The sequence below is a fragment of the Phaenicophaeus curvirostris genome, chromosome 3 (assembly GCF_032191515.1).
Source record: "Phaenicophaeus curvirostris isolate KB17595 chromosome 3, BPBGC_Pcur_1.0, whole genome shotgun sequence".
Taxonomy (NCBI): domain Eukaryota; kingdom Metazoa; phylum Chordata; class Aves; order Cuculiformes; family Cuculidae; genus Phaenicophaeus; species Phaenicophaeus curvirostris.
In genome coordinates, this window is record NC_091394.1 from 42,369,341 (window position 1) to 42,385,565 (window position 16,225).

Genomic DNA, 16,225 nt, shown 5'->3' on the forward strand with positions numbered 1-16,225 from the left:
TAATGACATGCTTTTAAAAGTAGCTGCATTTGAGCCAAGGTGTGGTTGTGCGTCCATGAATGAGGCTGTAAAATTAATTCTTCTTTTGAAAACAGCACATTCTAGCTAGCATAAACAGGGTATGGTATCGTGCAATCCAGAGCTCCCCAGAGCTGCTGTCTGATTAGCCTTCTGCAAGATTCATCCGCCAATAAAGGACAGAAATAACCCAGATTGTTAGACGCAACATATAGTCAGAAGATAAGACACTCTTGGATTTCATCAGAGGTTATGATTCTTAGATCAACTGGAGTTTGGCTATCAGGCATCTGCTTCTCTTGAGTGGAAACTAGATTATGGATTCATGCATTCCTTAGTTGACTCATATGGTTGGACTCGATGATCCGGTGGGTCTCTTCCAACCTGGTTATTCTGTGATTCTGTGATTGAAATCTCTTAGCTGCTGTTGGACACGACTATTTGAAGAACACCATGGTTTTGCTTCTGTGCTTCTGTGTCCTTTGTATCAGGTTTTTAATGATCAGTCTGTGGTATTCTTTCTGTGGGAGGTAGATGTTTCAGAACAACTACCTGATGAAATAATTGTTTCAGAATTTTAAGATGATCCTCCCTGGTCCTTTAGGGACAGCTCGTAAGATCTCAGAGTCATCAGATTTTTTTATTTTTTCCCCCCATTTATACTACTGCATTGCCATCTATTTATAGATACGGCTACTGTAGTATCCACGTCTCTTATTTTTCTTAGTTCCGGGGTAGGTATGTTCGTGGGTTATTTGTTATCATGAGTAGGAGTAATACCATGTATAGTAGGCCCAATTTTATCAGACTATTTTAGCATATCCCTGACTTTAAGCAGATGTATCCAGGCTTTTTCGAACTGATGGGAGTTTGTCATGGGTTGACTGCAGATGTGCTTGAGCATTTAAGAGAATTTGAATCAATTTTATTGTTTCCTCTTGTATTTAGTTGGCTTTGTCCCTGCTGGAAAAGTGGGTTTTTTTCCAGTTTAATTAAAAACAAAACTCACTTTATTTTTAAAAGAACAAATATATAGAAAATAATTCAAAATCTTACTGTTACAACGGGGCTGTTACAAGAAAAATAAAATAGATAAAGTTTGTAACTCATGTTATGAATGTAAAATGGTTTCATGTTTCGACTATCGACACATTGTGTTGAATATCGTCTTGAGTCTGATTCCATTATAGCAAAACATGCTGAAAAACCCAGCATGTTTCTTTGTTGGGTAAAAATTTCAAGAGCTTAACTTGGGGTGGGGGAGTGTCATAAACTGGAATCTTTACCACAGAAAGGTTCTTCAAAATACATGATTAATTTTCAGTTTAAAGAATAGTAAGTACATTAATCTGTTTTACAGGATCTTTTTTCAATCAATGCTTATGTTTATGCTCAGAAGCCACAGCTGGACATTCACAGTTTTGAGGGTACCTTCACACGGGTAAGTAGTGTATGTAAATACAGCTCTACTCCTCTCTTCCATTTCTCAGTGTGAGACCTATACTTAGTGTCAAAATTCTATCAGATCTTTCCTTAGCTTTACAGCAGTATTTTTTTCCATGGTCCTGCCGTAGCAGTACTAAATATAAAAGAAACTCTGGTAAATATATATTGCAGAAAGCTGATACAAAAGGAGTATATGAGAAAAAAAAGCAGATTCTGGGAACTGACTATTTGTTGACATCACTATAATCTTTTCCTATGAAACAGTTGGTACAGTAGTACGTATTGTTTGTCTTCAGGCATCTAATCTAGTGTTTGTATATGTCAAAAAAGTGGCAAGTTGAATATATTAAGTAGCCTGAGACAGTGCAACTGCTAGTTTATGTGCAATAAAAATATGCCTTGTTTACCTTGTTTAGCAGCATTTCTGTTCAAGGGAAAGCTAGGACGTCATAAGTCCAGTTATCTCAAAAAGTAAAATAAAGCTAAAAGCTGTTTATGGGTGCTTTATGAAATCTTTTTTTTTCCAGATGTAATTATATTCAAGACTGAAAATGATAACAAGTGGTTTTCAGGTTTACATGTGTTGTTTTGACTGTAGGAAGGGCAATTTAACTGGAACTTGTGTGTGTGTGCATCTGAAGAAGTTGCCCTCAGGTTTGTTTCAGAGTGAGTCTCAGTGTAGATGTTTATAGAAGATATTTTTTTGTTAACTGTATACATTCTACATAGCGAAATGTTGTTTTGGGACACTTGTTTACTCGTTTCTCTTTCTTCTTCTGCTGTGAGCCCTCCTAACACTAAATCAGTTTTTCATCTGATTTCTATTTTATGTTAAAGTAAAAAAAAAAAAAGCTTTGCTTAGTGATGCTAATGCATACATTTTTCCTACTTAAGCACTGATATTCAAAGAATTCTTGCAAGGGTAGGTTGACAGGGTAATAGCACATTGATTTTTCTTTTATCTTTCTCCCCATTATGAAGACAGGGTACTAACAATGTGGAAGACGAACTTAGATAATTTAAGAAAGTGTATGACCATAAAACAAAACAGGAACTGGTGCACAGCATTACATCAGTATGGACTAACATGGCCACTATTATGTACATTTTGCTTACTGCATCTGTGCAGAATTATGGAAATTCTGCTTTTGACGTCAGCTGTTTTTTGTTTAAATTTTGGTCCCTTCTTTCATCATTCCCTTAAGAATCCTAAACTTTAATTTCTACTATACTGCAGATCTGTGCTGCCACCTCAGTCTCTCCATTTACTTTGCAAATATATTTAAATCTATTATTATTATTATCATTATCATTATTATTCCAGTATGGTGCAGAACTATTTGGTGTAATTTTTTCCAAAATAGTACCTTGTCAGATGTTTTAAAAATTCTGCCTTGATGTAAAACCTGTTACATGTAGCTGTTGATACTTTGGAAAAATACATACCAAGATGTGAGCACTGAGAATTAGCTGATTTGAAGCAATAGTTGTGTCACTCCGGTATGTCTTAATTTTATGTTGGCGCTGAGGGAATGCTGTAATCTTGTGCAACTCCTTTTTAGTCACCTGTCTTGTTCTGGCATTGACAGCCAGACTAAGGAGCCAGCATGTGCAGAACATAATCTGACCCTGTCCAAAATGCATATGCTAGTAAAATGAACCTAGCAGAAATAATTGGGGAAGGAATCTCTTTCAACTGATGTAACTAAACTAATGTGTATTCTTCCACTTTCTTACAAAAGCTGGTGGGGTTGTTGTACAGCATCCTGCTGGGTGGGAACAGTGCTGGAAAAGGTCAAATGAGAGTGGTGCACTGGTTCATTCAAGGATTTAGTCTCAAAGCCCTCTGTTATTATCTAAACAGATTTCTAATAAATTGGAGCATTGAAACCTTTTGAATGACTACTTGAAATTTGACTTACTCCTTGGTCAGCTGTATTATGAATTCAGGACTGAGAATAGGTTATATTCAATTTTTATTTCACTCCTCATCTGTTCCTTTTTCTCTGCATGTGCAAGAGCTACAGACTAATTTGCTAGAATAGGAACTGCAGGCGATTTAAACCTGTTGGATCAGTACTGCACGTGATTTCAAAAACTGAGCCTGAATATGAAGATAGGATGCAATACTGAACTGTATTATTCTGGTAATGAACTTAATTGAGAATTTAAAAAGCAGTAAACATAGAGCTGCCAAATGAAGTTCAGCCTAGCAGACCTGAAGTGGAAATTTTGTCAGCTAGACAAAGAAGCCCTTACATGACAAATTTCTGTTACTAGAATGAGTGTTGGATTCAATTTATCCTAAAACATTATGTTCCGTTAGCTGTAGTAGTGTCAGAAAAATTGCAGAAACATTTCTCCTTACCACAGACCAGGTCTTGTTCAGGAATCAGAGTCCTTGTCCCTTCCCTGCTTCATCTGTCCCTACCATCTCTCCAAAAGTAGAAATAAAAATAACGTGAAACCACAAAATTCATAACTCATAAATATATTTTTTATTTTTCACTGGAGTAACTTATGACAGATGAAAAATAAAGTTAAATCTTAATCTGGGTATGTAAGGTGTGGTATTTGGTAAATTGAATGAAGTGTAGAAAGGTGGAAGTGTTAGATGAGGAATTATAATGGTTTATGAAGAAATAAACAGAAGCTAACTGCTTGACCAAGCCATTCTGTTGATAAGGAAGGCATGAGTAGAAAGAGATAGAGCTCATTAGATGTTTTTGCTCTTTTGAATGATCTAAAAGGAAGTATTTCACTAAGTCTTGTAGCAGGTAGACATTGTACAAGTGACTTTTTCCTGGCTGTGTTGTCAGCTCTCTATAGTCACTGCAGGGCTTTCTATTTCTTCTTGTAATAGGAAAGAGTTTCATAAATCATTGTCTTAAAATCTACTAGTTTCAGAATACACTGAATACACTTGGGCAGAGAAGAAGTTTCCAAGCTTATTATCCTGTTCCTGACGATAGCCAGAAGCAGACTGCAGAGAGAGAGTGTGTAGACTAGAGTAAGGAGATGGTAATGCCACGTCAGAAGATTCTTCTGTCTCTTAACACCTCGTGATGTGGGAACATCATGTTACTCCATTAGAGTGGTCTTGCGATTGCTGTTGTCTCAAACCTAATGTACTTTTATTGTTGGAGTATGGCAAATAATTCTTACAGTATTAATTCCTTAGGTAAGCATCAAAAAATATTTCTCCTTTTTCTTAATGAAAGACTACTCTTGCAGAACATTGGTGATTCTTGACAGAGTTTTTCTTATATAACGTCTTCATTCAGAACATGTTTTTCTTCTTCTAGCTAATTCCATATCCTCCCTCGTGTCCCCTCTTCTCTTTACAGAATGGTTCTCTGTGGCTTTTAATGAATGATTTTACCACACTTAAGAGAATAAGGGCTATGTCCTTGCTATGCAGGGACCTTTTGAAGTACACACAAAAACATATCTGTTAAGTTTGAGATTTTTTTCTTTTTTTAGGAGCAGAGATTTGTAAGCACCTCATCCTGTGCTTGGTTGTTAATTCAAAATAGAGATGAAAAATGGACACTGGATTTGATTATTATATGTGGAATTTATTGTGTACTTCGATAAATCGATCTTCCCCCTTTTCCTGCAAAATGTTTAGCGCAATCTGTAATTGTCAAATATACTTGATTATCCTACATTCTGAAGTTTCCATGAGTTGTAAACAGCACATTTCACAGCAACTAAAAAGTAATAAATGTGTAGATGCTCCAAATTGATTATGAGAGATTAAATCTGTTTATAACTGTGAACCATTGTTACTTGAGAGGAGAGAAAGGAGGGGAAAAAAGTTTTAAATAATCATGGAACATGGAAATTGCCTGTTGGAAGTATTTTCCTATTGGATATGTATTTTGTAAGTATATGGTAAGACAACACAACTGCACTTTTCTTTTTTAAAATCTAAATATTCCTAAAGTTGATATGATATCTCTTGGGTTGCAAACTGATGATGATAACTGCAACTTATTGTATGAATTACAGATTATTTAAATAGTCATAGAGAACAGGGTATTAAATTTTGGTGTTCATAACTCACTTTGCCTGCTTGGTATAGCAAACTGTTGTGGCTTGATAAATCTGAGGAAAAGAACATGGTCCTTTCAAAACACTATCAACTTTAGTGTTTTGAATATAATTTGGTTTAAGTTATATCAACTTTAATCAGTATTTCAGTTTTGGGAGGTTATTTTTGTGTGTGTATACAGCCAAATAAATTATGTGCAACAAATACTGTTTTACAGTGATTGATAGAAGGACGCAGGCATCCTATGTAAGTTATTCTGATGGTTTGGCATTGTTCATAACTATGATCTGTGATGTTGATTTACTTATTTGCTGTTCATATTCTTAACAGGAAGACAGCGATCCAGCAGTTCATGAAAGTCTAAGCATAGAAAATACATTATGGGCAAGTACCGTTGTTGCTTCAGGTAAGTGTTGCAATAGTAAAGCTGATAATGTATCCAAAAACTTCTGCAGAAGCGTATCTTTATTTTTACAATGTGAAATATTAATGACTTTTGAAAATCTTTTTGTCTTCCAGGCTATTAATCTCTTACTCTTCAGTTTTCTGCCTTCTTATTGGTTTTATTGTGGCTTACGATACTTTTATACCTTTTTAATTTTCCTTTTGATTTTCTTTTTTTACTTAAATTTTGCTATTTCAGTATTGCTAGCCCTTGTACCCCACTAAAGTCCTTAAGTTAGCAGAGAAAAAGAATTTTCTTCAGTAAATGATTTTGTGATATTAATTATATCTTCTTAATCTAAACTTTGGTATATTGTTCTTTTCTGTAATGTCATCTTATGTGTTAACTACAATTTAATACTGTGATAATGTGCTCCTCACATGAAAGTGCTGCAGTTATCAAGCATTTTAGATTTCTGTTTGAATATTTGCTTGTTATATATGGCATCATAAATCCAGATCTTAATTGCTCAGCTCCTCTGTGAGTTCATTTTAGCAATTGACAGGATTAGGCCTTTAACGAAGAGTAGGACATTATTACCTTCAGTCTGCGTATCTAATAAGGAATTGATAAAGTCTTACAGGTGCGTTGTGCATATAGTCATGAAGAAGACAGAACAATTAGTGGATTGTTAAAGTTAAGATGTTCTAGATTTGATAACTGTTGTTTTCCTCTCACTTCCGAGTTGAATGTACATTGCTAAGTTAGGATACTTGGTGCTAAGCTATATACATTTGACCTTTTATAGTTGTTTTTTAAAATTAAACCCTAATTGAATTTCCAAGTTTTATGACAGCTGAAAATCTTAATAAAATACTCGTCAGTGTCTGACTGTATTTTAAACACATATACGCTGCCTCGCTTAAAGCCTGCCGTGACAGGATGTCAGAAGTGGACTCAGCTACACAGATTTGCAGGCATCAGTGTGTCCCCTCCATCCATGGCCTGACACAGTCCTTGAAGATATCTGAAAAATTTAGTGGAAGAGTATGCCTGCACATAACCTCAGCAGATGAGTGCTGTCCAGATTCCATGAAAACAGACAAATAAACAGCCCATAGCATGTGAAAGTGTACTGGTTTTCTACTTTGTAGGTATAGCTACCTCACTTCGGCCACACTTGTGTCTTATTTCAGTGTACTTACTGTCTTGGTTTGTATTAGTTACATTCAGGTATTTTTACAAAAGTGTACGTTATCTCTGTGCAAGCCTGATCTGCTGTTTCTATTGCCACTTTGATTCAAGAAAGTGGGTTTGTAGCCTGTGTTCCAACCTTAGGAGGTAGAGTTCTGCCTTGCAACCTTGCAAGTGCATCTCTTCGTTTACCTTAAGACTTTTCAGTATGGCAGCCTTTAAGGCATCCTGGCTTCCCCCAGAGCTTTTTAAGTAGCCTGGACAGCATCTGTTAGTAAGCCAAGCAAACCCATTGCTCTTGGGACTGTGTTATGCCCTTGCCAACCCCATGGAGGTTGTTACAAAGCATTCCAGGTCAACCTGTGCAGTTATCGACCTACTACTGACTAATGCTCCCAGTCTTGGGTGGAGATAGAATGCTGCATCACTGACATCCAGGAAAGGAATATGTAACTAGGTTGTAGATAAGAAGCCTTCTTTGATTTTAAAACAGATTCTGCGTATGACGTACAGGACAATTGTTGACTGAGGGAGTTCTCCTTCCTTCCCATTTTACTCTTTGCAGTGATTAAATACATGCAAAATCTCCTTTGATATACTACATAAAGCACATTCCATCCACTAGGAGAGCCCTCTATCTCCAAGACACATGCCGTTGCTATTTGTCAAGGTGATCTAGAGGGTCAGGGTCAGGCTTTTGGGAAATTATATGGGAAAAACCTCAGGAAACTTGAGCTCTGGTTGCTGTTGTCCTGAAGTTCTAGAAGAGAGGCCACAAAACAATCATCTTGTAGACCAGGAAGAGTAAATATAGGTGTAGAAGGGTTTTGAGGAATCTTATCAACTATGTGCTGAATGCAGATTGCCAAAGCTCAGGATACTACCATAATGGATTCTACAGCAAAATAATAAGAGCCGTACAAGTTACAAGAAAAATATTTTTTATAAAATTAAGACTACTTTTATTTCCCTTTAGAATTTTGGGAACCAAAAAATTGGTTTAACAAAATCGTGTAGTGTCAAGCAGCTGAAGAATAAACTATTTCACAGCCTTTTTTATATCAACAAATAAAGTTCAGGAGAGTGAGGCTACTCAAATTTTCACGTCTGGAAGGTGTTTACTTCCCTTGGTTTCAGTATTTCTCCTTACCACTTAGAATAACAGTAAACTAAATGAAGGTGGAGAGGGGGGAGAAGGGGGAAAGCCATTTTGTCACACCTGATATGTACCCAGATGTTCTAGTTTCAGAACTGATAATTTAGAAATCAAAATGGAGATTCCTACTGCTACCATATCTGACGTATTGTAAAGCCCTGACAGAGATCTGGTGACTGTGTGTATGATGTTGTAACATAACCACAGAAAGTACAGAGGCTAATGTGCCAGGATCACACTGGAAGCCTCTGGCAGGGTGGAAAATCAGAAGCTCCTCTATCAAGTTCAAAGCATGCAACCATCCTTTTGTTTTTCTTTAATAAGTGAGATAGGAAAAAATATTCTGACTTTTTTTACTACAGGCAACGTCCCAGTGAGTTTCAAGAAGGTGCGCAGTGTATGTGCTATTCTTATCTGGTTTATTGATGTGGAATTAATAACAGTATGTGAAGTTTTTGTTAGTGAAAACTGCTGTCACTTAAGCAACAACTTTAAGTATAACCAAATAATTTAAACCATTAAGTATTTTGAAAACTTCTTAAGTTATCTCTGCTTACTTATCTGTCAGATCGTTCATGTTCGTGACATCACTGACTGGTGGTTTTTTTAGTTGAAAGCTTTGGTAGATTTCCTTTTTGAAAGGGAGAGAGGCAAGTCAGCAGTTAAATTTTAAAAAGCTTTAAGGTCCACTACATTTTGGACTTTTTGCTCTCCGTTTACTGTAATGAGCAGCGTAGATCAAATTGTAAACAAGATAATGCAGGTTTTTGAGAGAACTGCTGAGATACCTATTAAGAGGAGATTAGTATTAATGGAATTTTGTGATCATTTTGGCAGGTGTCAGTCTTGCAAAGCCACTTTAGATAAAATTTGAACAATTTGTATAACCTTACAGCTGTAAAAAGCACTATTTTGTGCAAAGTTCTACACATGATTTTAATTTGGGCGCTCCTTTGTCTTTGCATGGTTTACGTAGTGCTTGGGAGATGGCAAAAGTAGGTGCGATCACACGCCACATTCAGTATGCCAGGCTATTTATATGTGTTAATTCTGCACAAGTCCTCTTTTATCTTTTTTTTCCAGGCCATGTTTATTCTAATGGTATCTCTTGAAACTTCTCCTTCATTAAACGCTCTGCCTTTACCAATCAGTGGTTGCCCAATTTACATGAGTGCCAGCTTGCATGGAGGCCCATACATAAAAATGTTACAGCTTTTAGTAAGTCCAGGCTTGTAGAACAGCTGTGCTTCTAGGAACCCCAGACTGGATTCACACTTCTGCTGTGTGCCGGGGTGGAGTTTAGTGCATTTCTCTTCACAGGTGATGTTAAACTTAGATTTGCTGGGGATAATTAGAGAGAATAGTGGGTAAAAAAAAAATCCTCCAGAACATCAGAAATGTCCCTGCTGCAGCCACTGTGGGACAACACCAAAATTAGGCTTGGAGTTCCCTGCGCTGGTGTTGTTCAGGTCTAAGGAACCCTAGAGTTACCAGTGATATTGTGCTAGTAACAGCACCAAAAGTTTCATATTAAAGATCAGCACCTCAGTAAAAGCAGCAGCTCAGCCAGATTTAGGCAAATTATGATCAAAATTTAGTAGTCAAGCTGTATTTTATCTGACTTTCACCTTTGAAATCAACTTTTCAAGGAGCAAAATACAAGACCAGTAGGACAGCTTGTTTACCTAAGCTGCAGCAGCCTAGCCAGGTGAAACTTACTGGAAAGAGGCTATCTGGAACAGAGAAGTCCTCCCCAACTTTTACTGAAATAAGGAGCTACACAGGCAGTGATCGTTGGGGAATGCAGGCAGGGATTCCCTACAGAACATCATTCAGTGTGTTTGACCATTGGACAGAGGTCAGCTCAGAGGATGACTTCAAAATATAGTGCCCTAGAGGGTTCTGGTCGTTGGTTGGAGACCAGTAGAAAGAGTTCAGAAATTAGTGGTTGATGACTGTTCTTGTAGAAAAGTGAGGAGGAATTTTGGGGTGTGTTGGGGGTAAGTTATGTGTATACTAATGTGCAGATTTTCATGTGCAACTGTCATCGGAGGCAAACTAGCTTTGGGGAAAATGTTATGTCAAGGGAAGCCCTAAGGAAAAGCTTTTGCATGGAGAAGAAAATAACAGAAAAACTAGTTTTTAGTTGTCCAGAAGTTGCATTGTGTAATTACTGATGTTTTATATGTAGATCCCAAATTTTCGCTTGCATTCTCATTTTTGAGTAAAAGAAACTTCCTTTTAATGCCAGTGTCTTTAACTGTTATCTTTTTTTGTGTGCTGCTTCAATTTTTTACAACCCGTTACGCTGCAGGAGTGTTAATAGCAGGTCTTGCATGGGGTCTTGATTGCCAAAGACAAATTAAGTTACTTAATGTCAGACAAATATGTAAAACTTCTACGGTTTTTAAAGTTGTCTGAGCAGGGTGTTTCTGCCAAGTTATGTTAGTTATTTCTTTATAGCATAAAGACAACAAATATTTCACATTATTGGTTCTATCATCATAAAGCCATTTCAGGTGAAAAAGTAATAGAGATAAGGGTTTAATTTTGTGCTAGGAAGTGTAATGATGGCATATTATTATGAACTTAATTTTTTATTTATTGTAAAAATTTATTTAGTGATGCTGAAGCCAAGTTTTCTTATACCATCCAGTAAAAATTCACTGAAGCATTTTTATGAGTTAATGGGCAGAAGAATATTTTTGTATAGAATTCTATAAAAATAATTGAGTGAACTAGATTTCACATCATTATAGATAACAGAGCTAGCAGGCAATTTGTGTACAGTGCATTCAGCACCATTATATTATTTTTGTAGCCCTTGTTAAGGGCAGTCATTTATGCTGGGTGTTAACTTCTGAGACAGTTGGAGACAATTTTAAGTTTAAATACAAAGTCTTTAACCAGTTACATTGAAGGTATAGCTTCCATTAAAAAGAAGGAAAGCATGTTGTCTCTTTTATGAATGTTAATTAAAGAAGTTACAAGGATCCTTCATAATCCGTTTTGAAAACCAACATTCACAATATTATGTACATTGTATAAGTGCTTGGGCTTTTTTAGTACAGTTGATTTATTTGAGGGACTGTAAATTACTGCAAGTTTTAATTCAGACAAATTTTCTCTTAACTACTTCACACCTCTGTTTCACTTTTTGATTGTTTTTCAGGAACTGTAATTGGGGTTGTCATTTACACAGGCAAGGAAACTCGAAGTGTAATGAACACATCCAATCCAAAAAATAAGGTAAACTAGCCTTACTTGGCATTTCCTACTTCTGTTTTCATAAAACTTGAAAATAGATGAACCTAACACCAAAAATATACAAGCTTTTACTCTGATATATTTTATGTATGTTGGGCTGACTTGAACTTTGATATGAGAAGTGAATTCTGCCTCTCCGTCTCATTTTGGAAGTAAAATTATTCTTCCTTCAGCTAGGAGTGTTACACATACTTATGGAAACACTTGTCTTCAAACTGTAAATGGGCATCTTCAGACTTCTGTGCATCTATGTCACAGCTAAATATTATTTCACACTTCTCTCAGATTATTTTACTGTGAACTATTTGGCCAAAGCTATATGGTAGTTTTAAGGAGCGTTTATAACAGACTACTAAAATGTTATTGGGCTCCCAGAGGAAGTAGAGCAAGATAACTGAGGATCCACTCTATACCCAGAATGCTCTTTCAGGGATTTTCCTAAGCAATGCAAACATTGTCAAGAGACTTGTCTGTTGAAAAGATACCGTAAGTTTGAAAGGTTCCCTTTGTAGAAGATTATTTCAGTTCAAAACAAAGTAAATACCTCTTAATTTCATCAATGATGTTTCTAATGTGAGTAAAGGAGGTTAGAGAGAAATGAAACATCTGTTTTGGGTGGTATCTTACAACTAAGACCTGTAAGAAGATAAGAAGTAGTAAGAAGATACCTAACTATATTAAGAAAGGAAAAATTTCTTACAAGAGAGTTAGAAAGAATTAAGACAGGTTGCTGTTTTCATGCCATTCATAATAAGTTGCTCTGAGTAGGAACATCAAGAATGAAACAATAATACCAATTGCTTGAAGCAGTTTATTGCTGTCCCCCGAGTGTATTGATTTGTGTTTCTAATAAAGAGATGCTTTTAAATGTCTCATTGACAGAGATAAGGGATATGTACCATTACATGGATTAATGTAATTAATTATTTTTTTTAATTATTTTAAAGTTTTACTTTAATTTTTGTAACATAGATTTTAAAATAATAGATTAATATGGAACCAGGATATTTATGGTACATAATTATTTTTTATTCCGTCTGATACAAAGTTGAGCCCTTTAGTAACAGGATCTTTCTCGAAGAATGCAGAACAACTTCTGACTAATAAATAGTTCTCACAGGTGTTTAAAATGAAATTATTTCATGTATTAAATTGATAAGGGAATAGACATAAATGTAACATGCTTAACCCCATTCAACATATTCTAGAGGTGTATTGGGTTTTTGGTAAATGTTTTTTAACATTTTTTTGCATGAGTATTTCACACAAAACTGTAATAAAGGATAAAAGGATCTGTGATTAAAATTTTCCTGATGTTTTCAAAATTTCCATTCGTATTCATTTAGTTGCTCCAAATATTCATCAGCAAAAGATTAAGTAGCAGGAAAATGGTTTGTGGCAGGAATGGTTTTCACTGTTACGACAATACACCTTTGCTCGCGTAATGCTTTGTTACAGCTGCTGATGTAAATGTGTAATTTCATCTACATGGGGAACCTAAATAAACTTATTTTCATGACACCCTAAGATGCCAAATACTCTGTTTACACATGCACATACACAAACTAACTGAGCCAAATCCTAAAATTATTTGGCGTATATTGCACTGTCAGTGAATTGAACGCCATCTAAAATAATTAGCATAGAAACTATTCAGGGAGGTTTAGAATGGACATGAGGAAGCATTTCTTTATGAGAGGGTGCTCAGTCTCTGCAACAGGCTTCCTAGAGAGGTTCATGATACCCTGTGCCTGTTAGTGCTTAAGAACCATTTGAACAACACCTTTATAATAACATGTTTTAATTTTGGTCAGCGCTGAATTGGTCAGGCAGTTGGACTTAATCATTGTTGGACTCGATGATCCTGGAGGTCTTTCCAACCTAGTGATTCTGTGATTGTTGTAGGTCCCTTCCAACTGAAATAATCTTGTCTAGTTTAATTATGCTTTAAAATGGCATTTTGTCTGCCACTGATGAAACAGATGATGCTTCTGTAACTAAACTCTACTTATTAGTTGTCCAAAGGCCTTTCAAGGAGTTGTTGACCTATTAAGATATTAAGATATTCAGTATTCCAATTGGATATTTATTTGTTCTTTGGAGGAGCTTAGTTCTTTGTACTATAGTCACCTGATAGGAATCTACTGAAATGTGAATAATGAGGCTTCACAGAGTATATGTAAAATTACCTGCTCTAAATATCTCTGCCTTGGTGATTGCTGTACAGAATATTTCAAAAACATAGAAATTAATCTGAAACTGAGCACGTAAAGCCTTTCTCTAGAGCCAGTTTTCTGCATTAACTGCACCAACTCTGCATCTGAAAACAGAAAGATTTAAGGCTATCATAGATAAGTAAGTGATAAAATGCAGTACTTCATTGTATAAAATAGCTGTTGACATTTTTTAATTCTACCTTTCTGTGGAATGAGCACCTTAGCTGTCTGTGTTTTTTCTACCACGGGTGAGATTTGTTTCCATACTTCTGTAAGGTAAGACACTGCCTGTAGGTGATGTTCTTTGCTAATTAGCCTTGTAGCAGGTAGACAAGCAGTAGTCAGTTCATTCCTCCTCTGTATGTTTGGCTGGGGGAATCTTCCTGTGTTTTTTCAAATTTGACAGTAATGATTACATGTTGGGTAGGGTTTGTAGCATTAGGAGCCAAAAAGAGGACAAAGGGAGACTTTGAGATTAGAATAATAAACTCAAAGAATCATAGAATGGTTTGGGTTGGAAGGGACCTTAAAGTTCCATCTACTTCCAACCCCCTGCCACGGCAGGGACACCTCCCACTGGATCAGGTTGCTTAAGGCCTCATCCAGCCTGGCCTTGAACACCTCCAGGGATGGGGCATCCACAGCTTCTCTGGCCAACCTGTTCCAGTGCCTCAGCACCCTCAGAGAATAACATTTCTTCCTAAGATCTAATCTAAATCTACACTCTTTCAGCTTAAAACCATTAGCCCTTGTCCTGTCCCTGCAGTCTCTGATAAAGAGCCCCTCCCCATCTTTCCTGCAGCCCTTCTTTCAGTACTGGAAGGCTACTCTGAGGTTTTCCTGAAGCCATCTTTTCTCTGAACTACCCCAAGATCTGAAATAAAAAAAATCTCCACCTAACTGTTGCTGAAACAAAGTTGAAATTGAGTTGGTCAGTTGTGATATTGCTGCAATCTGTAGAGGAAATAAGTCTGCCCCCTCTTCTGCTTCAGGGAGGAATTGTTCCAAATACTATTGGGAACTGGTTTGAAATGGCAGGTGTTCTCTCTGCTGTTCTTTGGAAAGAAATAAAAATAATATTCTAGAAATTTTCAGCTTGGTAAACTTGGTTGATCTGTTCTTGTTGGCAATATAGTTCAGTGATTCTTCTGGCTCTGGGAGAAGCAAACACTGAAATATCTGATTCTCAATTTATGTTGCCATACTGAAACTTCTGTGCCCAGAAGTAAGCAAGAATGTGGGTTCGATTGTTGTTTAGCATTCCTGTCTTCATTGAAATACAGATTGATAACTTCAGTTTTATTTCCTGCTGGAGTACAGCATCACTACTGTACTTTGTATTATAAACTGGCTTTTTCTAATGGTAATTTTTTTTTTCCTGCGTAAAGGGTAGATGCTTTTTGACTAAACCAGTATTAAAATTAGAAGATGCGGACCTGCTCTATAAAGACTGAGCAGAAGACTAAAACTGAAATAAGGTCAAGCAAGCTTATATAGGAAAAATTGTGAAATGTATATACCTGTTCAAGCATGTTGTTTATCTGTATGTTAAACATGGAAGGATTTATTGTGTTTACGGAAGTATTTAGTCATTCAAGCAACAGTTTTCTTAACTTAAAGTCAACACTTTGTTGTTTTATTACAATTATAAAAATTGTTTCATTGCCTAAGGATGCAGACACAGTCTGAAAAACAGAGATATGAAGAAGAGAATTTTCTTAATGGATCAATTCAATATGGTTTTAATTCCAAAGGAAAATTATAAAGCAAAATTATTTCTGCTAAGGTTTAATTTCAGTCTAAAATGATATGTGTTCTATGCTTTAGATAAATGTAGAAATAGTAACATCAACATTATTACAGTGTAATGGCTCCACATTTTACCTCATTGGCAGTCACATCAGCTTACTCAGGAATGCAGTTCTTTTAAAAAACAAAACAAAACAATAAAAAAAAGCCTGGATTGAATTGCGCTCATCACAATGTTCTAATCAGTAATCAGTCCTATTTGGATAGATGTTCTTAAACCTTGGCTTTCTGGATGAAGTTGGACTTGTCAATGCTGAAGGTCATTTATAGGTGTTAATTAACCAGGAGGGAAATTAAAAAACTAAGGTTGTTTTTTTATTTTGTCTAGCATTTTTCAGTGTTTGGATTTTTTACTTCTTCGAAGTGCAGAATGGTTATTTGTTATCAAAATCTAGAATTGCTTTTGCAATTTTAGTCTTCATAGAAAGCAAGATTGTTAGCAGAGCCCTTCTGCAAATGTGACCTGTTTCCATCAGTGGCAACAGATTTTGGGTATAAAGTAGAAATACCACGATACACTTGGAGAGAGACAGAAATAAATTCAAGGGTGTGTATTTTGTGTACTAAGATTGGAACATTAAAATTACATGTACTGTAATATATATATACACACTGAGAATGCACACAGTAATACATCAAAACGAGTCAAAGCTATTTTAAATAGAACTCCTGAGAAA

General features: G+C 36.0%; 1 protein-coding gene across 2 annotated transcripts in view; it reads left to right on the forward strand.

Annotated features, from left to right (window-relative positions):
* ATP9B (ATPase phospholipid transporting 9B (putative)) overlaps positions 1–16,225 on the forward strand; it is a 156,460-nt gene that overhangs the window by 70,982 nt on the left and 69,253 nt on the right. For both annotated transcript variants that reach the window (XM_069853751.1, XM_069853752.1), the window contains exons 9-11: positions 1,379–1,459; positions 5,852–5,927; positions 11,429–11,505. In XM_069853751.1, the coding sequence (XP_069709852.1) occupies positions 1,379–1,459; positions 5,852–5,927; positions 11,429–11,505 (234 nt within the window). The remainder of the gene's footprint in view (positions 1–1,378; positions 1,460–5,851; positions 5,928–11,428; positions 11,506–16,225) is intronic.